This window comes from Salmo salar, chromosome ssa01 (assembly GCF_905237065.1).
Source record: "Salmo salar chromosome ssa01, Ssal_v3.1, whole genome shotgun sequence".
NCBI lineage: Eukaryota > Metazoa > Chordata > Actinopteri > Salmoniformes > Salmonidae > Salmo > Salmo salar.
This window is the reverse complement of record NC_059442.1, coordinates 73,982,455-74,005,522: the sequence shown is the minus strand read 5'-3', so window position 1 is coordinate 74,005,522 and position 23,068 is coordinate 73,982,455. Positions and strand designations below refer to the sequence as shown.

General features: G+C 44.9%; 1 protein-coding gene across 3 annotated transcripts in view; it reads left to right on the top strand.

Moving 5' to 3' along the window:
• Positions 1-23,068, top strand: part of LOC106608514 (1-phosphatidylinositol 4,5-bisphosphate phosphodiesterase epsilon-1) — a 42,467-nt gene that overhangs the window by 13,108 nt on the left and 6,291 nt on the right. For 2 of the 3 annotated variants that reach the window (XM_014206466.2, XM_014206473.2), the window contains exons 3-26: positions 2,825-3,119; positions 3,468-3,787; positions 9,221-9,366; positions 9,453-9,708; positions 11,139-11,359; positions 11,697-12,423; positions 12,614-12,796; positions 12,936-13,189; positions 13,614-13,736; positions 13,988-14,124; positions 14,445-14,683; positions 14,840-14,901; positions 15,040-15,205; positions 15,499-15,606; positions 16,097-16,213; positions 16,982-17,140; positions 17,306-17,441; positions 17,597-17,638; positions 18,006-18,130; positions 18,359-18,476; positions 18,673-18,831; positions 19,059-19,358; positions 19,717-19,880; positions 22,798-23,059. In XM_014206466.2, coding sequence (XP_014061941.1) covers positions 2,825-3,119; positions 3,468-3,787; positions 9,221-9,366; positions 9,453-9,708; positions 11,139-11,359; positions 11,697-12,423; positions 12,614-12,796; positions 12,936-13,189; positions 13,614-13,736; positions 13,988-14,124; positions 14,445-14,683; positions 14,840-14,901; positions 15,040-15,205; positions 15,499-15,606; positions 16,097-16,213; positions 16,982-17,140; positions 17,306-17,441; positions 17,597-17,638; positions 18,006-18,130; positions 18,359-18,476; positions 18,673-18,831; positions 19,059-19,358; positions 19,717-19,880; positions 22,798-23,059 — 4,819 coding nt within the window. The remainder of the gene's footprint in view (positions 1-2,824; positions 3,120-3,467; positions 3,788-9,220; positions 9,367-9,452; positions 9,709-11,138; positions 11,360-11,696; positions 12,424-12,613; positions 12,797-12,935; positions 13,190-13,613; positions 13,737-13,987; positions 14,125-14,444; positions 14,684-14,839; positions 14,902-15,039; positions 15,206-15,498; positions 15,607-16,096; positions 16,214-16,981; positions 17,141-17,305; positions 17,442-17,596; positions 17,639-18,005; positions 18,131-18,358; positions 18,477-18,672; positions 18,832-19,058; positions 19,359-19,716; positions 19,881-22,797; positions 23,060-23,068) is intronic. The other variant, XM_045722087.1, reaches the window with a different exon arrangement.

Genomic DNA, 23,068 nt, shown 5'->3' with positions numbered 1-23,068 from the left:
TTAAGTGTTCCCTTTATTTTTTTGAGCAGTGTATATTGCTGTCGATACGCGCTTTTAAATGAATAGTCGTTTGCTCAAAGACTGGACGTCTATTGGAGGAGCTAGCATGTCATTGCGCTAATGCTAGTAGCAATGCACCCCACCCTTGTCACCACTGCTGAAAGAAATCCTAGGGGAAACACTGTCATCATACAATATGATTGGGGCAACCGTCGGGTTACGTAGCCATGTCTCAAGGCTTTTATGTCTCTAAGCAAGAAGACAACCTGTTGTGTATGATATCTGCACATAGATATAGAAGTATGGAAGACATTCTATAAGAATGAACGTGTGTGTGTGTGTGTGTGTGTGTGTGTGTGTGTGTGTGTGTGTGTGTGTGTGTGTGTGTGTGTGTGTGTGCGCGTGTGTGTGTGTCTGGTGCATGCATGCGTCTGTTTATTAGTGCGTTCATTCATGTGTTGGAGAGAATAACATAATTTATGACTATGAGTTCCATACCCTTTAAAGGAACCGAAGGAGGATAAAGTGCTGTGAGGATGATGTGAATATAATTTCTGAATATTCGACTCCAGGGAGTAAATATTTGGTTTAGCTAAAGCACAATGTCTGTTAGGCTCTGCCAGCTGGATCCGCTTCCCTGACTTCTCTCTCTCCTCTCTCCCCATACTGACTAACAACCAAAGGGGACAGGAGAGGGGTGGTGGTGGGGTGTGGGCTGGATGTCCTGAGTCCTACGGAGGGTTGGTGGAGGTTTGGGGCTAGAGGTCCTCAGGAGGGGTGGTGATGGTGGTGGTAGGGGGTTACTTCCTGTCTCCTCTCTCTCTCCCAACACTGGGTAAAATACACAGTTGGGGAGGGGCTATGGTGGTGGGCACCCTCCAAGGGTGCTGCTCCTGACCTTCAATCTCATCTTTCCACATACTGGCTAACAACCATCTCCCTGGGTTCAGAGGGTTTAGATAAGCAAAAAGGTGTGGGTCCGCACTCAAAAAGATGTCTCATAAAGCTTACTTCATTTTTTACTTTATGTATTATTTTTACAGGATCAGAGGGTTTACCTACAGCCAGTGGTGTAAAGTACTTAAGTAAAAATACTTTAAAGTACTACTTAATCTGTACTTTACTTTACTATTTACATTTTTGACAACGTTTTCTTCACTACATTCCTAAAGAAATAATGTACTTTTTACTCCATAAATTTTCCCTGACACCCAAAAGTACTTGTTACATTTTGAATGCTTAGCAGGACTGGAAAATGGTCCAATTCGAACATTTATCAAGAGAACATCCCTGGTCATCCCTATTGCCTCTGGCAGACTCACTAAATACAAATGCTTCTTTAGTAAATTATGTCTGAGTGTTGGAGTGTGCCCCTAGCTATCCGTAAATAAATATAAAAATTGTGCCGTCTGGTTGGTTTAATGTAACGATGCTTAATGTAAGAAATTTGAAATTATTTATACTTTTACTTTTGATACTTAAGCATATTTTTTTTTTTAATGAATTTTAGACTATTACTAAAATAGTATTCACGTATACTTGAGTCATTTTCTATTAAGGTATCTTTACTTTTACTGAAGTATGACAATTGGGTACTATTTCCACCATCTGCCTACAGCTAACATGCAACAATGCTACAATGTGAGAATTGAAATACTTACATGTCAGATACACAGATCAGAAACGAAAGCAATACATTTCTACTACTGTCTCTCCATGTGGTCTGACCAAAATTCCTGTTGCTTGATTAGGTTGGTTCACATCCATCAGGTTTTCCCATGTAGCTAAAGAGCTTAGTACTGTAGGTCCAGAGAGGGGGGTGGGGGTTTAAAGGTGTTTGTGACACAATTGTTATGGGGCTTTTGGTGCACTGTCTTTAGATGTGTCACCTAGCAACAGAAGAACCTCTTCCTCATAATGGGACTACTTTGTTGACTGAGAATCGTTGTTAATATCACAACCCTCATTTTCACACTATTTTAATGCTCAAACAAATGCATTAGACAAACAACAGTGTATTGATATTAGACTAACTGCCAAGTTGCATTTCAGAAGCAGACAGACACTTCATATAGATTTTTGTCAGGCTAAAATGGAGTACAAATAATTTAATATGTATATGTTGGTAGGGGTGACTATGCATAGATAATAAACAGCAAGTAGCAGCAGAGTAAAAAAAGGGGGGTCCAATGCAAATAGTCCGGGTAGCCATTTTATTAACTGTTCAGCAGTTTTGTGGTTTGGGGTTAGAAGCTGTTAAGTAGCCTTTTGGACCTAGATTTGGCACTCAGGTATCGCTTGCAGTGCAGTCGCAGAGAGAACATTCTATGACTAGGGTGGCTGGCGACTTTGACCATTTTTAGGGCCTTCATCTGACACCGCCTGGTATAGAGGTCCAGGATGGCAGGAAGTTTGGCCGCAGTGATGAACTGGGCCGTACGCACTACCCTCTGTAGCGCCTTGGGGTCGGATGCTGAGCAGTTGCCATACCAGGTGATGATGCAGCCAGTCAGGATGCTCTCGATGGTGCAGCTGTAGAACGTTTTGAGGATCTGAGGACCCATTCCACATTTTTTCAGTCTCCTGAGGGGGAATTGGCGCACACACACAGTGTTATAATAGCACATTTTATGAGAAAGGCTACTGCATGTCTTTTATGGGTGTAATTAGGTGTTGACATGCCTGGGTTGTGTTCAGTAGGGAGAAAAGTTTTTAACATTTAGGGACTACTATCTGAACTTGTCCAATGACAACAAAGATAATTGTTTTCAGTAGCAAAACGTTTTGCCTTGCTGAACACGACTATCTTCCTCTGTCTTCCCAGGCATGCCATGCTCTGAGTGCTGAAGTAAGGGTGGCCATATCCGGAGAGCTACTCCTTTCTTCCAGGAAGCTGCTGACGTCTGCCGAGAGGAGGGATCTGTGTCATAGGAGGGCCACATTGCCATGGCCAGGAGGGGGAGGGGCGTGTAGCTACCGAGCAACCCTACAGAGGACTGACGTTTCTGCCTACATTTCAGGGACCCTCCTGGAAGTGGTTCTGTCCATCGGCAACAGGGGAGACAACGACTCTCCTCCCTGTATCACCACAAGTCCATTGGGCTGGGCTGTCCTGAAAGGTCCCATAACCAATATGAATCTTATGAAATTCAAGTTGATAAAGCATTGAATCAAGTCAGCTTACATAATAAATTAAATGACATGTATATTAATCAAATGTGGATAAAATACTACCTGACTTATCAGAGAGTAGGATAGAGCTTTAGCCATTTTGCTTACACTTATCTGATCCATTCAGTTCTACAGGAAGTGTCTATGAGTAGGGGCTAGGGGACACATTGGAATTCAGAAACAATCTACAGTATGTTCCTCCTGTCTTAACTCCCTCTTGACTCACCCTCCCCTCCCTCCTCCTTCCTCCTTCACCCTTCTCCCTCCCTATTTCCTATTTCCTCCCTCCCCCTCAGAGCGCCAGCTGCACTCCCCCATGGCGGGGTCCAGTGTGGTGCCGGCAGCTCCGCTGACGGAGGTCAACAAGGAGCTGTCTGACCTCTGTCCCCTGGTCAGTTTCCCGGAGGAGATGGCCTACGTCCTCATGGAGCAGGAGTTGCATCTATACAGCCGGATCTTACCCCTGGACTACCTCTGTTTCCTCACCCTCGACCTGGGGGGCCCTGATCAGCCACAGCCCCAGGGGCAGGCACACCAACCTGTACAACCCCATCTTATGGCTGGCTGCAGACGGCCCCACAATGCTGTAGAGGACCTGGTCACAAGATTCAATGAGGTGAGAGAGACATAACTCAGCAACACGGTGCATTAAAACTTAAAGCATATTTACCTAGCTCGCTGGAGACCCTACTGTAGGAACCTCAAGAGTTAACCAATCCTGTGAATGGGTTAGGCAACTCAGGTGTCTATACTCCATCAGCAAAGTTAGATAACACGGAAGTTTATGAAGAAGGGCAAAAAAAGCGAGTAATGTAGAAGTCTATGGTCTTTAGCGAAGTCCAGCCGACCTTCTGATACAGGATGCAGTGATGAGTATCAAAACTGTCATCTGTAACAAAACCAAGGGCATTATGGTAGATTACATACAAAGGTTTAAGAGTAGTAGCAGCGCCACATTGATAAATGATATAACTATAATCAAGAACAGATAAAAAGGTTGACTGAATAATCTGCTTCCCACTGCTTAGAGAAAGGCACGATCTGTTTCTGTAGAAAAAGCCAACTTTAAACCTAAGCTTCTTAACCAGCTCATTTATATGTTTTTAAACGTCAAATCCATATCAATCCAAATGCCTAAGTATTTATATGCAGGAACATGTTTGATTGGAGAACCATCTAATGAGTGAACTTGTAGTTCATCTGAAACATTGTTACGAGAGTGTAAACATTACATGTATTTAGTTTTGCCTGAATTAAGCACAAGTTTTTAATTATCAAGGGATTTCTGCATAGCTATAAAATCTGACTGTAGTTTTGACACTGCCAGATCAACAGTCGGGGCAATAACATACATAATAATATAATCCGTAAATAGATGGAGTTTACTTTTTTACAGATTGACCATTGGATTTTATATAAGTAGTGAAGAGAACAGGTCCCAAAATTGACCGATGTGGTATGACCCCTGTGGTAATTCAAGAAATTCAGACGTAACCCTATCAATCACGATGGCCTGAGTTCTGTCACTAAGATAATCGTGAAACCATGAACAGGCTGTCACGTTGGTATGAAGAATCAGGAGACAGGCACAGGAATGTGTAATAGTTTTTTTTATTTCACCCAAATTACGGCGTGCCATGTAAAAGCACGGGGACGAAGACTAAACAAACACGTAACAAAACACAGGGTTGTAACCCAAACAAAAGATCGAGGAGTACCTCGAATAAATAACACACGCGCACAATGTTTAACACACGGGACGAGACCCGTAATCATCTGCACAATCCACAAGGGCAAGAAAGCCCAAAACACACAGCACAAGTACTCACACGCACCAACGGACATTGTAACAATAATCGACAGCACCATGGTGAACAAAGGGCACATATATACAAATACAATCAGTGGGAATATGGGCCAGGTGTGCACAATGAAAGTTCCAGAGGGATCCGTGACACAGGCGTTAGAGCTCAGGCCTATCGAGGACAACTTATTCAATAAATTCAATAAAAAACACAATAAATGTTCAAAGAACTTTCTAAGAATATTATTTACAAACATATACATTCCGTTCTCACCATATACACTCTCTCTATCCTCTATCTTGCTAAGTGTGTTCAGGTTTGTTGGCCTAAGCAAATTAATATCCATGTGTCATGATGTATTATTGTGTGTGATGTATTGTTGTCTCTACTTTCTTGCCCTTTGTGCTGTTGTCTGTGCCCAATAATGTTGCCATGTTGTGTTCCTACCATGTTGTCATGTGTTGCTGCCATGCTATGTTATCGTCTTAGGTCTCTCTTTATGTAATGCTGTGTTGTCTCTCTTGTCGTGATGTGTGCTTTGTCCTATATTTTTATTTTATTTATTTTATTTTTAATCCCAGCCCCCGTCCCCGCAGGAGGCCTTTTGCCTTTTGGTAGGCCATCATTGTAAACAATAATTTGTTATTAACTGACTTGCCTAGTTAAATAAAGGTTAAATAAAACGTAAAAAAAAAATATCTGTGCTTGGAGTTCAAAACCATTAACCTAAGCTAGCAGTGTAATTTATAGCAGAACATGTTAAAAAAAAAAAATCATAAACCGTTCTCAGAATATTAATAAAACCTCCCAGGAAGAATTTCAGGGAACCATAGTAAAATGTTCTCAGAACCTCCCTTCACCTTAAACACTGACGTTCCCAGAACAAACTACATTTTTACTTCCATTTTAAGAATGTAAAAAAAAAATGGCTACATTTTACAGGTCAGGAAACTTATAGCTTCATTCCCAGAACCAATGGGAAACCAAAAACGTACGTTCCCACAACTTCAAAGGAACCAAATGTGCTAGCTAGGAACTAACCTGCTATGTGTCTCAGCATGGGGCATCGTTGGACCACCTCCAGAGTAACTGTGCCTGAGACCAGGAGCCTCATTTATAAACCGTGCACACGTACAAAATGTCCCCTAAAATGTGCATGAGCAAGTTTTCACGCAAAAGTGGGCATTTGTACAAATTTAACTTGAAGTGAGAATGTGCTCACCTCCTCGCAAACTTTAGACCATGCATACAGATGTGCTCACATCTGTTAGATGTTGAAATATTGTATTGCAAGCTGGTAAGTAATATTTGTGGAAATGGAGAATAGGATGAAAAGCTTATTCATAAAAAACTAAAAACAGGAAAACATATTAACAATGCAACCATTATTGAGAAGAGCGAAAATCTGTTTTATTTTTAGAATCTAAAATAATTAGACATAGAAATCTTATAATTAGGGGGCAGTGGTTTAAGGCACTTGGCCCAGTGTTGTCCAGGTTAGGGGAGGGTTTGGCTGGGGGGGGCTTTACTTGGCTCATCGTGCTCTAGCAACTCCTTGTGGTGGGCCGGGTGCCTGCAGGCTGACCTCGGATTTCAGTTGAATGGTATTTCCTCCAACACATTGGTGCAGCTGGCTTCTGGGTTAAGCGGGCGAGTGTTAAGAAGCGTGGTTTGGCGGGTCGTGCTTCGGGGGATGCATGACATGACTCCCGAGCCCGTTGGGGAGTTGCAGCGATGAGACAAAATTAAATTTGGGGAGAAAGAAGGGGTATAAAATAAAACTTATAATTAGACATAAGAATCTTTTCCTACTTATTTTATTTTCATAATCATTGCAGAACACACTCACCGGCCAGTAGGTACACCCATCTAGTACCGGGTCGGACAGCGCTTTGCCTCCAGAACAGCCTGAATTCTTCAGGGCATGGATTCCACAAGTCGGAAATATTCCACAGGGATGTTGGTCCATGCTGACGCAATGGTATCACGCAGTTTCTGCATATTGGACGGCGGTACATCACTACCAGCCTGTACCGTTTACAGCAGGCAGGATGGGTCCATGTACTCATGCTGCTTATGTCAAATCCTGACTCTGCCATCAGCATGACTCAACAGGAACCGGGATTTGTCGGACCAGGCAATGTTTTCCCACTCCTTAATTGGCCAGTGTTGGTGATCGCGTGCCCACTGGAGCCACTTCTTCTGGTTTTAGCTGATAGTAGTGGAACCTGGTGTTGTCATCTGGTGCAATAGCCCATCCGTGACAATGATCGACACTACTTGGACCTAATAGCCTAGTAAATAGATAGTCTATATGTATTTCAAGTTTTGCAATATCATAGGCAGTGCTGTTTATAATACCGGTATACAGTTGAAATTAGTAGCTGATATTTTACATTGAAGTAGGCTTATGTACAGTTGAAGTCAGAAGTTTACATACACCTTAGCCAAATACGTTTAAACTCAGTTTTTCACAATTCCTGACATTTAATCCTGGTAAAAATTCCCTGTTTTAGGTCAGTTAGGATCACCACCTTATTTTAAGAATGGGACATGTCAGAATAATAGTAGAGACAATGATTAATTTCAGCTTTTATTTCTTTCATCACATTCCCAGTGGGTCAGAAGTTTACATACACTCAATTGGTATTTGGTAGCATTGCCTTTAAATTGTTTAACTTGGGTCAAACGTTTCAGGTAGCCTTCCACAAGCTTCCCACAATAAGTTGGGTGAATTTTGGCCCATTCCTCCTGACAGAGCTGGTGTAACTGAGTCAGGTTTGTAGGCCTCCTTGCTCACATATGCTTTTTCAGTTCTGCCCACACATTTTCTATTGGATTGAGGTCAGGGCTTTGTGATGGCCACTCCAATACCTTGACTTTGTTGTCCTTAAGCCATTTTGCCACAACTTTGGAAGTATGCTTGGGGTCATTGTCCATTTGGAAGACCCATTTGCGACCAAGCTGTAACTTCCTGACTGATGTCTTGAGATGTTGCTTCAATACATCCACATAATTTTCCTCCCTCATGATGTCATTTATTTTGTGAAATGCACCAGTCCCTCCTGCAGCAAAGCACCCCCACAACATGATGCTGCCACCCCCGTGCTTCACGGTTGGGATGGTGTTCTTCAGCTTGCAAGCTTCCCCCTTTTTCCTCCAAACATAACAATGATCATTATGGCCAAACAGTTCTATTTTTGTTCCATCAGACCTGAGGACATTTCTCCAAAAAGTATGATCTTTGTCCCCATGTGCAGTTGCAAACCGTAGTCTGGCTTTTTATGATGGTTTTGGAGCAGTGGCTTCTTCCTTGCTGAGCGGCCTTTCAGGTTATGTCGATATAGGACTCGCTTTACTGTGGATATAGATACTTTTGTACCCGTTTCCTCCAGCATCTCCACAAGGTCCTTTGCTGTTGTTCTGGGATTGATTTGCACTTTTCGCACCAAAGTACGTTCATCTCTAGTAGACAGAACGCGTCTCCTTCCTGAGCGGTATGACGGTTGCATGGTCCCATGGTGTTTATACTTGCATACTATTGTTTGTACAGTTGAACATGGTACCTTCAGGCATTTGGAAATTGCTCCCAAGGATGAACCAGACTTGTGGAGGTCTACAATTTTTTTCTTAGGTCTTGGCTGATTTCTTTTGATTTTCCCATGATGTCAAGCAAAGAGGCACTGAGTTTGAAGGTAGGCCTTGAAATACATCCACAGGTACACCTCCAATTGACTCAAATTATGTCAATTAGCCTATCAGAAGCTTCTAAAGCCATGACATCATTTTCTGGAATTTTCCAAGCTGTTTTAAGGCACAGTCAATTTAATGTATGTAAACTTCTGACCCACTGGAATTGTGATACAGTGAATTATAAGTGAAATAATCTGTCTGTAAACAATTGTTGGAAAAATTACTTGTGTCATACACAAAGTAGATGTCCTGACCGACTTGCCAAAACTATAGTTTGTTAAGAAGACATTTGTGGAGTGGTTGAAAAACAAGTTTTAATGACTCCAATCTAAGTGTATGTAAACTTCCCACTTCAACTGTATGTATAGTATGTGCACAGACTTGAGTGTGAAATTTATGCAACGGTTTTAAATGAGGCCCCTGAAGACTTGTGTTGGCTTCCAGAGCTAATGCCTTGGCTTTAGCTCAATAGGCTAACGCAGTCCTGTTACACAAAGGTAACCCAGGATTCGCACCCAGTTTGTTACACTTACAGTTACTGTATTTTCCAGGTGAGCTCCTGGGTGACGTGGATGATTATGACAGCCGGTTCTATGGAGGAGAAGAGAGAGGTGTTCTCATGTCTGGTCCATGTGGCCAGGTGCTGTTGGAACATGGGAAACTATAACACCGTCATGGAGTTCCTGGCTGGACTCAGGTAGAAACAAGGATAGAACCAATTATTCAAGGGAACACTCAGCATCTCTCTATTCACACTCAGCATCTCCCCATCCTACCCTTCAGGTCTCGCAAGGTGCTTAAGATGTGGCAGTTCATGGATCAGTCAAACATCGAGACCATGCGTGCCCTGAAGGATGCCATGGCGCACCACGAGACGTCTGCAGAGTACAGGAAGGTGGTTTCGCGTGCCCTCCACATCCCGGGCTGCAGGGTAGTGCCCTTCTGTGGGGTCTTTCTGAGAGAGCTAGGGGAGGCCCTGGATGGAGCAGCTAGCCTGATCAGCCTCAGACCACGCCTCAGCTCACAGGACTCTGTGGAGGTGAGGAATGATACATTTTTTGCCTGGTCTCAGATCTGTTTGGGGGGTGTGACAATGGCCATAGGAGTTGTCAAGACAGTAAAAACATATCTAGGATCAAGTTAGAGCATTGACATCACTGCACCTGTTTCCACCTGTTGTTTCCCATACTTCCTTCTGTGATATTCCTTACAAGACATTTAAATAACAAGTTTAACGTTTCAAATTGTATTGTCACATGCCCAAGTATAGTGAAATGCCTTTCTTGCAAACTCTTCCCCAACAATGCAGTAATCAATATTTTTCGTTCTATCAAAAAAAGTAAAATAGAACAGAAACACAAGAAATAGAAATAAGAAGAGCATGAGAAAGTAAGAAGCTATATATAGGCTCAGTCCCAATACCATATTTACAATGTGCAGGGATACTGGAGTGGTATAGGGTAGATATGTGTAGCGCTAAGGTGACTAGGCATCACGATATATTATAAACAGAGTAGCAGCAGCGTGTGTGATGGTTGTATGTGAGTGTGTGATGGTTGTATGTGAGTGTGTGATGGTTGTATGTGAGTGTGTGATGGTTGTATGTGAGTGTGTGATGGTTGTATGTGAGTGTGTGATGGTTGTATGTGAGTGTGTGATGGTTGTATGTGAGTGTGTGCGCTTGTCTGTGGAGTCAGTATGAACGTGTGTGCTTGTCATGTGTGTGTGAGCAAATGAAATGTGTGTGTGTGGTGTATGTGTGTTGGAGTGTCAGTATGTGTATGTGTGAGTGAGTGTGTAGAGGGTGGATAGAGTGAGTGTGCGAGTGTGCATAGTCAGTGGGAAAATAAAAACAAAATGGAAGGCTCAATGCAGCTAGTCTGTGTAGCCATTTTGTTAGCTATTTAGCAGTGTTATGGCTTGGGAATAGAAGCTGTTCAGGAGACAGTTGATGTCAGACTTGTTGCTCCGGTACCGCTTGCCGTGCAGAAGCAGAGAGAACGGTCTATGGCTTTGGTGGCTGGAGTCTTTAACAATTTCCTTTCAAACCGTCTGATATAGAGGTCCAGGGAGCTGGGCCCCAGAGATGTACTGGGCTGTCCACACCACTCGCTGTAGCACCATGTAATCAAGGGCTGTGCAGTTTCCATACCAAGCAGTGATGCAGCCAGTCAAGATACTCTCGATGGTGCAGCTGTAGAACTTTTTGAGCATTTGAGGGCCCATGCCAAATCTTTTCAACCTCCTGAGGGGAAGAGGCGCTGTCATGCCTTCTTCACAACTGTTTGCGTGTGTGTGGACCAATTAAGTCCTTAGTGAGTTCTATCCAAGTATCAAGTGCATTAGACCTTTTTCTTATCAAAGTCCATCCCTTTAGGCCAAAAGTGAATCTCCACACAACCCGACTCATCATGAATATACTTTAGTAACTGTTCCCATCTTAAACACCACCATGTCTTCTTTCCATAGTTTCTCTCTGACTACAACGGACAGGACAACTTCCTGCAACGGGCGGGGCCAGATGGGCTCAACCAACCAGAGAAGGAAGGAACCGTCAATAACATCCTACAGACCATCCGTAGCTGCAACCGCAGTATGGAGTCTGAGGATGGGGAGGAGTCCGGAGGGGCTGGTGATGGGAGCATCCCTGGTTCACGTAAAAACTCCTTCATTGACGGCTACCGCAACCAGTAAGCGTTCACAATGGAAGCACCTAACTTTTTAGTGGATTGTGCTGGATTTTGGCTGTGATTGTGCTAGAGAGTGTCAATAAAATTTGGAAACACTGGTACCACAACCCCATACGATATGTTAATCTGCTATCTGATACAAGCTAGGTGAAGTTGGCTCCTCATTTCAATATTTAATTGTGTTAAATATAATTGTCAATGCATTATCATTTGTTTTGCATTTTGCTTCTTTAGAAATATTTGTGTTGGTGTCTAATTGTATATAATCTGCATTAATTTGAATGTTTTTGGGGGTCATTTTCCTCTCCTGAAAACCATCTTCTCCGCAATTGGTCAGGTTCACCGTGGGCGATCTCTCCGACTCTGCGGGTGACCCATCTGACCTATCACAGGGCAAAGACCCAGACCTCCAGGGTAGTGGTGAGAGGACTCAGAAGGCCTTTGCCCATGGTACGGAGCTCATCCCCTGGTACATCCTTACCCTCCACCCCCACGTGCAGCACTTCCTCCAGCAGGGTGCTACTGTGATCCATTACGATCAGGACTCCCACCTCACCGCCCACTGCCTGCTCAGACTCCAACCTGACAATTGTGTCCTCACCTGGGCCAAGCTCCATAGTGGTGGTGGGGGCCTCCCTGGTTCTAGCCCTGTCCCTGACTCATCCAAGCTTCGGAGCCCCACCGGGTCAGGGGCTGGTGGTCAGACCCTCCCCCACTGCAGGCCTCAGTACTGCGGGCAGTCCATACTGAAAGGCCTGGCGGATGGATTCCTGGATCTCTCCGTGGCTAAAGCTGTCTTCATGGGCCATCCAGGGGCTGACATTCAGGCGGTATGCCTGCAGAACAAGCTCTCATGTGGGTTGAGCCTGGAGGAGTGTGGGGTGACTCTGCTCTATGGGCTCCATACAACAGACAACAGGTTATTACACTTTGTGGCCCCCAGAAACACAGCTAGGATGGTGTATTCTGGGCTGCAGGCCCTGTTAGCTGCTCACAGGAGGATGAGGAGGTTCCCTGATCAAAGGCTGCAGTGGCTCCGTAGGAAGTACATCAACCTCTATCAGGTGAGGGACTGTGATGTAGTGATGGAGTCAAGTTACTAAACCTCAGGTCAGAGTTAAGTCCCAATTCCATAGTGTTCCAGTCTGAGTCAGAGTCACTACAGGTGACACTAATGGTGTCACCAGTCATGAAAATCGTGACACGAGTGAGTCCTGGACTCGGGCACTTCAACAGTGTTCCTCTGTCTTCTAGGAGGATGGCAGGTACGAGGGTCCGACACTAGCCCAGGCCATCGAGCTGTTTGGAGGCAGGAGATGGAGTGTGGGTGCTGGTAGCATGGAGAAGTTTGGATCTCAGAAGAGCAGCCATCTCACTGTGACCTCCAATCAGAAGACTGGTAGCTCTAATAAAAAGAAAAAGAAGGCTGTGACTAGGGTGAGAAAACATATTTTCCGTAGAGATTAGAGAACTCCTGCACAAATTCCTGGTGCTGGGTTGGAAGAGCATGTTGAGTCAGTTTCAATAAAATAACTAAATTGTTTGTGTGTGTATGTGTTTGTGCGTGTGGTGATAGGGGGACAGTGGGGATGCCACAGATGATGAGATGGTGTCACATAAGGTGAAGAGTGGTTGGGATATCTTAGTGCGGAGTGCACCGGACCCAACAGACAACATGGACCAAGACCAAGACCAGGACCAAGATGACAACAGCTCCTATGGTTTTCCAGGGCCTCTCTCCCCCTCCAGCAGTAGATCCATGGTCATTAGCACATCTTCCTCCTCCATCTCCTCCTCATCCTCAGCCTCCAATCAGAAGGCTCAACCGGGGTAATATGCTACAAAGTGGGGTATATTCTTCATTATAAACTGGGTGGTTCGAGCCCTGAATGCTGATTGGCTGACAGCCGTGGTATATACCACGGGTATGACAAAGCATTTATTTTTACTGCTCTAATTATGTTTGTAACCAGTTTATAATAGCAATAAGGCACCTCTGGGGTTTGTGGTATATGGCCAATATACCACGGCTAAGGGCTGTATCCAGGCACTCCACGTTGCGCCGTGGAAAAGAACAGCCCTTAGGCGTGATATATTGGCCATATATCACACCCCCTCATGCCTTATTGCTTAAGTGTGTGAGTGTGTATATGCTTAATGTTTCAGTCATTTGTGTGTGAGATGATGTTTGTGCTGGAATTCGGTACACATAACATCTCTTTTAATGTGTATTTTTATTGGCTTCTCGGTTCAGTAATAGGTCTAATCAGACACTACCTAGCCGGGGTAAGAGCCAATCAAAGAGCTTCCAGAACCTCATGGTATCAGATGGCACCATGAGCTTTACTGAGTTTATTGAGCTCTTTAAGTCCTTCAGGTAATCTGCTCTAACTCAACATGTATCGATCTATGCTGTAAATTGTGTAATAAATTAACTGTTGATAAAAGGTACATTCCTTATGATTTTCCCAGTGTACTTGCCAGTGTAAAATATAGCCAGTATTTAATCAATGGCAGACTGTGGCTTTCCAGATAGGGCTTTCAGTAGTGTGTTTGATTTGCTCACTAGCATGACCTACAATTGAGTGAATTGGGGCCTACATATTTTGTTCCCATGTTGGTGTGTAGTATCCGGAGTCGTAAGGACCTGAAAGATGTGTTTGATGCCCATGCTGTGCCCTGTGGTCAGTCTGCCTCTGAGCCTGCTCCTCTCTACACTCACCTCAGCATCGACGACACAGTCACAGAACTGCAGCCAGACCTGGGTGAGTTACCTGCCCAGTTGGCGTCAATTCCATTTAGATTCTATAGGAGTAATGTAGCCTGGTCCCAGATCTGTATGTGTTGTATAGTAATGCTTGGCTTGCTACGGACCACTGGCGTTGGTGAGAAAAGCAACAACAGATCTGGAATCGGGCTAGAAATAACAGCAGGCTAGAAATAAGTCTTCAAACTAGAAACTCACAGGAAGCTCAGAAAATGTGCAGTGTGAAAAGCTCTTAAGTGCCCTAACATATACTCAGCTACTCATATTTGCTTTGAAGTCAAGTCTATAAATATTTATTTGAATTTTCCCCCATACTAGACCTTCTGACACGTAACAGCCTGGATCTTGGCCTTTCCATCCGGATCAAGCGACACATGTCAGACAATCAGAAGCATATTTCAGACGCCATAGCTGCAGCCAGCATCGTGACCAACAGTACTGGCGTGGAGAGTGTCTCGCTGGGAGCTCTGGGCATGACCATCATGCACCTCAATGACTTCCTGGTCAACTGTCAGGGAGAGAACCACTCGCATGATGAAGTCCTAAGAATCATCCAGGTGTGTGTGTGTGTGTGTGTGTGTGTGTGTGTGTGTCATTGTCGGTGTCTGTGCATGGGTGTGTGTGTGTGTGTGTGTGTGTATACTTTCTACTTTGTCTTTTGTCAGACAATCTTCCACTGAATTAGTGTAAGAGACATGTGTTGTGTATTTCAGAAATTTGAACCGTCTGCCAGTTTGCGTCAGATTGGTTGGATGTCCTTTGAGGGATTTGCACGGTCAGTATTTTTAGTGTACGTTTGTGATCCCTGCGGGAATTGAACCCATGACCCTGACATTACTAGCACCATGCTCTTACAAACTGAGCCAAAAAGAACCACAATTCAGAAATAAACTTTGCTTTCCCCTGCTATAAGGTATCTGATGGACAAGGACAACTCTGCTTCCAAACTGGAGGAGTCTCAGCTGAATGTGTTAGAGCTCCAGTACCCTCTGTCTTACTACTACATCGCTACATCACACAACACCTACCTGACTGCCCACCAACTCAAGGGAGAGTCATCTGTGGAGCTGTACAGCCAGGTGAGAATCAGAACACTCGGTATTACCATGATGGGGATAATACTCCATGTAATGTTATTTACTCAAACCGATTGAGTTTACAGCAATACAGCTGTTGTGCTAATAAACTGTCAGTGAAAAGCCTTTCCTGTAGCAGATTTGGAGGGAAGCCCTATCAGGGCTTGAACCTGAGTCCTTGCGTCTAATCCAATTACATCAAGAGATCCATACCTTCTTGATCCAAGCCATAGAGGTCTCCAGGTGTGGTGCTAAGGTCGCTACATTATTGTTTGTTTGGTTTCTTGTTGTCTCAGGTGCTCCTGCAGGGATGCAGGAGTGTTGAACTGGACTGTTGGGATGGAGACGATGGCATGCCAATCATCTATCATGGACACACCCTCACTACCCGCATACCCTTCAAGGTGTGTTGAGTTGAATTGAGCTGAGTTGAATTGGGTTGGGTAAGTTGAGTTGATCTGGGTTGAATTCAGTTGGGTTGAATTAAACAGAGTTGAGTTGGTTTGAGCAGGTTTGAGCTGAGTTGAACTAAAAAAAGATAAGATCACTTTATTGGTCAATTGCACACAAGGTCCAACCGAAATTTGACTTTCGCTTATAACCCAACCCCTCCGAAAGACACACACATACATAGACCAGTTTTGGAGAGGTGCAGGGTGCCACACTGGGCACCCGGGAGGCTGTTGTTGTGGGGGGGTTAAGTGCCTTGCTCAAGGGCACAACAGCATCTAGGATTTGATAGCAGCAACATTTCGGGTTGCCAGCTCACTTCCCGCCAGATTTTTCCTGTCAAACCGGGATTCAGACTGGCAACCCACCAGTTGTTGGCTCGCCTCTCTAACCGCTAGGCTACCTGCCGCACATGTAATCCAGTTCCTCCTCCCATTCCTGCAGGATGTGGTGGAAGCAGTGAACCGATCAGCCTTCGTGACCTCTGACCTGCCTGTGATGCTGTCCATAGAGAATCACTGCTCCCTGCCGCAGCAACGAAAGATGGCCAACATCTTCAAGGTGAGTAGGCCTACTTACTATCCTGTCCAGTTCATTGTTGAAATGTTGAGATGTTAAATGGGAACTCAAGCTTGTTGGTGTTTTACTCAAGAAAGTGGATATTCAGGTGGCAGATCAACAACAAAATGTGGGGTTAGGGTAAGAGGGGGTGGGGTTAGGGTTAGAGGGGGTGGGGTTAGGGTTAGAGGGGGTGGGGTTATGGTTAGAGGGGGTGGGGTTAGAGGGGTGGGGTTAGAGGGGATGGGGTTAGGGTTAGAGGGGTGGGGTTAGGGTTAGAGGGGGTGGGGTTAGGGTTAGAGGGGTGGGGTTAGAGGGGGTGGGGTTAGGGTTAGAGGGGGTGGGGTTATGGTTAGAGGGGTGGGGTTAGGTTAGAGGGGGTGGGGTTAGAGGGGATGGGGTTAGGGTTAGAGGGGTGGGGTTAGGGTTAGAGGGGTGGGGTTAGAGGGGTGGGGTTATGGTTAGAGGGGTGGGGTTATGGTTAGAGGGGGTGGGGTTATGGTTAGAGGGGGTGGGGTTATGTTAAGAGGGGGTGGGGTTAGGGTTAGATGGGGTGGGGTTATGGTTAGAGGGGGTGGGGTTAGGGTTAGAGGGGTGGGGTTATGGTTAGAGGGGTGGGGTGGGGGTGGGGTTAGGGTAAGAGTTTAGGTTAGGTATAGAGTTAGTGAACCGGAACATATACATTGCCTTTAATAAGTCAATCATAATCCGTCTCCCTTAGAAAAACAGATTAGAACTCTGATGGTGTGTTTGTGTTTTGTCCTTCAACAGACTGTGTTTGGGGATAAGCTGGTGACAAAGTTCCTGTTTGGGAGTGATTTCTCGGACGACCCGCTGTTGCCATCACCATGGCAACTGAGGGGGAAAATCCTCCTCAAGAACAAGAAGCTGAAAGCTCACCAGACGCCGGTGGACATCCTCAAACAGAAAGCAAGGCCACTGATAATGAACACACTAAACAAAAGTTGTCTTAATTAACAGTTACTGATCCAGTCCTTTATATCATGTGCTGGACTGTATGTACCTAAAATGATGGTACACTGATACGTAATTAGAATGAACTAAGATTGTCCTAAATAACTCTTCCTGATACAGGCTCACCAGTTGGCACAGATGCATGCTCAGGCCAGTAGTGTGATGCCTCCTCCCTTCCCAACCATCAACAATGAGGAAGAAGAGGAAGAAGAGTATGAGGATGAATACGACTATGAGTACGAATCACTATCTGATGGTATGATCACACCATCAATAGCATCCCAGTGTCTGCCAGTTTATAGTCAAGCCATTTGGGTCGTAACACCCTCATAATACCCTCAGACAGCATACTTTTAATTATCCCAATTCTTCTACTCATCCTGTGACCCCCTACTCACTCTTCCTCTGCAGCTGACGTCCCCACTTTATCTCCTGCTTCTTATGTCCCAGAAGGTAATATAAGTAATCAAATTAATCACTTAAGATTAGCTAAACCCACCGCATGCTTGTTGTCCTGTTGTTGAATAGATTTGTGCAGTGCTCTAGTCCACTGGCTGTGACTGTGTCCGTTGCACAAGGGGGTTGCGATATTCAAAAGATTCTTATCTACTGAATGAGTATCCACTGACAGTCAATCTGATTACCAACTGGGTCAAAGACAAGAGATGGCTTGAAAGCCAATAGTTTTTGGCCAAATGTTTGAATGTTACATAGTTCTTTGTCACCGAAAACATCAAATTAGATTATACTGAATGAGTGCGTGTTTTTGTTTAGACTGCAATAATAATGTATTTGGCTGGGAATGTCTACACTGATACAGATAATATCTTGGAGGATAGACCGGAGGGAAAGTCTTCATCAGGGGAGAAGTTACAGACTGAACACAGTGACGAAGTCCCCAAGAAGATGAAGAAATGTGAGGGTGCTACTCACAACAAAGGAAAGGTGAGTTTGTCCTCCATCTCCATTCGTCACATTTGGTTGGATCCAGTAAATACAGAGACAAAAAAGCTAATTAACCAGTTTGTACCTTAATGTTTGATTAATCACAGCATGAGACATGGGGTTAAACATTAAAAATACATATTTGACATGGATGTATATTATTGGTATTTGTCTGCAATAGTTCTGTCTCTTTTGTATTTTTATACACACACACACACATACGCACAGGTATTTGGCAAGGAGTTGGAGGAAGAATTCAAGCTGCCTCGAAGCAAGAAGGAAGGACGTCAGATAGCCCAGGAGCTCTCAGATCTGGTGATCTACTGTCAAGCTGTCAAATTCCCAGGTACTTCCTTACATTACATCCTCTTCTGTAAACAAACTATACAATTCTTTGTAAATAGGTTTGTTTCCAGTCTTTTGATATAATTGTAGGTATAGGCCTATATAATATCTCTGAAGCATTTGTCTCACTTGTGAGACCCCTTTGCAAAGGTATTCACTATTTTCACATTTGGATGACTTCTGTGTGTGTGTCCCAGGTCTATCCACTCCTACTCCATCTGAGACTCCCAGGGAGAGAAAAGAGAGAAAAGAAGTTATTTCTTCTAGAGGAAAGGGCAGGAGGTCCATCTTTGGGAATCCCCCAGGGAAAGGTTTTCCAGGGGACCCATCGACAGTGATGCGCACCCCAGGGCGAGGTAGGCTACTCTTCTCTGCCCTGTGACTATCTATCTGTGACCCAGATGGACCCAATACTCACAGAGTTCTAACTCAATTCTAAGGGTCTGCTACTACTTCCTAGACAGACTAGACATCTTTTGGATATACTTGAAAGTTAAACCCTTTGCGGTCAGTGTGTCTCACACACACACAAACACATACCTCTAACACACATCTCTCATAACCCTTTCCCCTAAATCTGAAGGAGCAGCATCAGAGGGCCCCCGCCCCAACTGGGAAGAATCACCCACCTCCCCTCCGTACACCTGTAATGCCTCCCTCAGCTCCCTCATCCGCACCCCAAAATGCTATCACGTCTCCTCAGTCAATGAGAACGCTGCCAAGCGCCTGTGTCGCCGCTACTCCCGGAAGCTGATCCAACACACCAGCGCCCAGCTCCTGCGGACCTACCCAGCAGCCACACGTATCGACTCCACCAACCCCAGTCCCCTATTCTTCTGGCTGCATGGAATACAGCTGGTCGCTCTCAACTACCAGACCGATGGTGAGCTAGACGCTAGGAGTCGTCAACTAAGTCATGTTTGCTTTATTATGCCTAAAGTGGGAAATTCATTTGGCTAGCTTCATTCAAGCAAACCATGTTAGACCTACTGGCAGAATGAGTTGGCGCTGTCTGCATTCAGTTGAAAGTACAAAGGGACAAGGGGTTTGGCAAATTCATTATTTCAGAAGTTGAATCAGGGAAGTCAATTGAATGGAGCACAAGTCGACAACATCCTTCTTGAAAATGGCATTGGCTGTCTGAAATTCTAGTTGTTGGAGCACAAACCTCTTTTTGAGTCTTTCTGAAAGTGACCATATTTCTCTCTCTCTCTCTCTCTCTCTCTCTCCTTCTCTGACAGACCTGCCCCTGCAGCTGAACGCGGCCATGTTTGAGCCTAACGGGGGTTGTGGGTACGTACTGAAGCCCCCGGTCCTGTGGGACGCCAGCTGCCCACTCTACAGAAACTTCTGCCCCCTGGATAGAGACCCAGAGGGAATGAGCCCCGCCTTGTTCTCTCTCACTGTGAGTAAATAGCAGTAATAGTTGGATGTATAAAGTGCATTCAGAAAGTGTTCAGACCCCTTGACTTTTTCCACATTTTGTTTACGTTACAGCCTTATTCTAAAATTGACTGAATTGTTTTTTCCCCCTCTTATCAATCTACACACAATACCCCATAATGAAAAAGCGAAAACAGGTTTTTAGACATTTTTGCAAATGTATTAAAAATAAAAAACAGAAATTCCTTATTTACATAAGTATTCAGACCCTTTGCTATGAGACTTGAAATTGAGCTCAGGTGCATCCTGTTTCCATTGATCATCCTTGAGATGTTTTTACAACTTGATTGGAGTCCACCTGTGTCAAATTCAATTGATTGGACATGATTTGGAAAGGCATACACCTGTCTATATAAGGTCCACAGTTGACAATGCTTGTCAGAGCAAAAACCAAGCCATGAGGTCAAAGGAATTGTCCGTAAAGCTCCGAGACAGGATTGTGTCGAGACACAGATCTGGGGAAGGGTACAAAAACATTTCTGCAGCATTGAAGGTTCCCAAGAAGACAGTGGCCTCCATCATTCTTAAATGGAAGAAGTTTGGAAGCACTAAAACTATTCCTAGAGCTGGCTGCCCGGCCAAACTGAGCAATCGGGGGAGAAGAGCCTTGGTCAGGGAGGTGACCAAGTGTCACGGATGTCAAAAGGAGAGGACCAAGGTGCAGCGTGTGTGTAGTTCCACATTTGATTTACTCTGTGAACTATGCAATACATCAAATAACTGAATAGACAAAACAACAAACCGTGACGCAGAGGAGAAACAAACACTACTCAAAAATAATCACCCACAAAACCCAGGAAGAAAAACCCATACTTAAGTATGATCTCCAATTAGAGACAACGAGTACCAGCTGCCTCTAATTGGAGATCATCCCAAACAAACCAACATAGAAATACAAAAACTAGAACCTAAGAACATAGAAATAGAACACATAGAATAAACCCCCCTGTCACGCCCTGACCTACTCTACCATTGAAAATAACAGCTTACCATGGTCAGGACGTGACACCAAGAACCTGATGGTCACTCTGACAGAGCTCCAGAGTTCCTCTGTGGAGATGGGAGAACCATCCAGAAGGACAACCATCTCTGCAGCACTCCACCAATCAGGCCTTTAAGGTAGAGTGGCCAGATGGAAGCCACTCCTCAGTAAAAGGCACATGACAACTTGGAGTTTGCCAAAAGGCACCTTAAGACTCTCAGACCATGAGAAACAAGATTCTCTGGTCTGATGAAACCAAGATTGAACTCTTTGGCCTGAATTCCAAGCGTCACGTCTGGAGGAAACCTGGCACCATCCCTACGGTGAAGCATGGTGGTGGCAGCATCAGGCTGTGGGGATGTTTTTCAGCAGCAGGGACTGGGAGACTAGTCAGGATCGAGGGAAAGATGAACAGAGAAAAGTACAGAGAGATCCTTGATGAAAACCTACTCCAGAGCATTCAGGGCCTCAGACTGGGGTGAAGGTTCACCTTCCAACAGGACAACGACCCTAAGCACACAGCCAACACAACGCAGGAGTGGCTTCGGGACACGTCTCTGAATATCCTTGAGTTGCCCAGACAGAGCCCGGACTTGAAACCTGAAAATAGCTGTGCAGCAACACTCCCCATCCAACCTGACAGAGCTTGAGAGGATCTGCAGAGAAGAATGGGAGAAACTCCCCAAATACAGGTGTGCCAAGCTTGTAGTGTCATACCCAAGAAGACTCGAGGCTGTAAAAGGTGCTTCAACAAAGTACTGAGTAAAGGGTCTGAATACTTATGTAAATGTGATATTTCAGTTATTCCTTAGTCGTTATGGGTTATTGTGTGTAGATTGAAGAGGGGGAAAAATACGATTTAATACATTTTAGAAGAAGGCTGTAATGCAACAAAATGTGGAAAAAGTCAAGGGGTCTGAATACTTTCTGAATGCACTGTACATATACTGAGGAACACCTTCCTAATATTAAGTTGCAAGCCCTTTTGCCGTCAAAACCGCCACAATTTTTCGGGGCATGGACTCTACAAGGTGTCGAAAACTTTTCACAGGAATGCTGGCCCACGTTGACTCCAGTGCTTCCCACAGTTGTGTCAAGTTGGCTGGATGTCCTTTGGGTGGTGGACCATTCTTGATACACATGGGAAACTGTTGAGTGTGAAAAACCCAGCAGCTTTGCAGTTCTTGACACACTCAAACCGCTGCGTCTGGCATCTACTACCATAAGCCGTTCTAAAGCACATCAATCTTTTGTTTTGCCCATTCACGCTCTTAATGGCACATACACATACACAATCCATGTCTCAATTGTCTCAAGGCTTAAAAATCCTTCTTTAACCTATCGCCACCCCTTCATCTACACTGAATGAAATGCATTTAACAGGTGACTTCAATAAGGGATCATAGCTTTCACCTGGTCCATGTCATGGAAAGAGCAGGTGTTCATAATATTTTGTCCACTCAGTGTACAATCACATGATAACAGTAGTATACAACAAGTAGCTAGTGATCCACAAAAGCAGCAGTGTCAACTGGTTTCCTTTTTTGTTCAGTTAATCTAATGCAACGTTTTTTTATTGACGTCTTTCTCTCGGTCTCCATCTCTCTCTCGCCTCTCGCCCTCCCTCCTTCTCTCTCTCTCCTCTCGCCCTCCCTCCTCTCTCTCTCCTCTCTCCCTCCCTCCTTCTCTCTCTCTCCTCTCGCCCTCCCTCCTTCTCTCTCTCGCCCTCCCTCCTTCTCTCTCTCACCCTCCCTCCTTCTCTCTCTCCCTCCCTCCTTCTCTCTCTCTCCCTCCCTCCCTCCTTCTCTCTCTCTCCCTCCCTCCTTCTCTCTCTCTCCCTCCCTCCTTCTCTCTCTCTCCCTCCCTCCTTCTCTCTCTCTCTTTCCATTCCTTCCAGATCATCTCTGGTCAGAATGTATGCCCAGGGACCACAGCAGGCAATCCCTACATCGAGGTAGACATCATGGGCATGCAGGCAGACGGGTGCCACTTCCGCACCAAACCCATCCACCGTAACCCCCTGAACCCCATATGGAACCAGAGCTTCCACTTCCCCATACTCATGGCTGACCTGGCCTTCCTACGGTTTACTGTGGTGGAACATAACAGCTCCCAGACCACGGCTCATAGGATCATACCACTCAGAGCACTCAGGACAGGTACAGTAG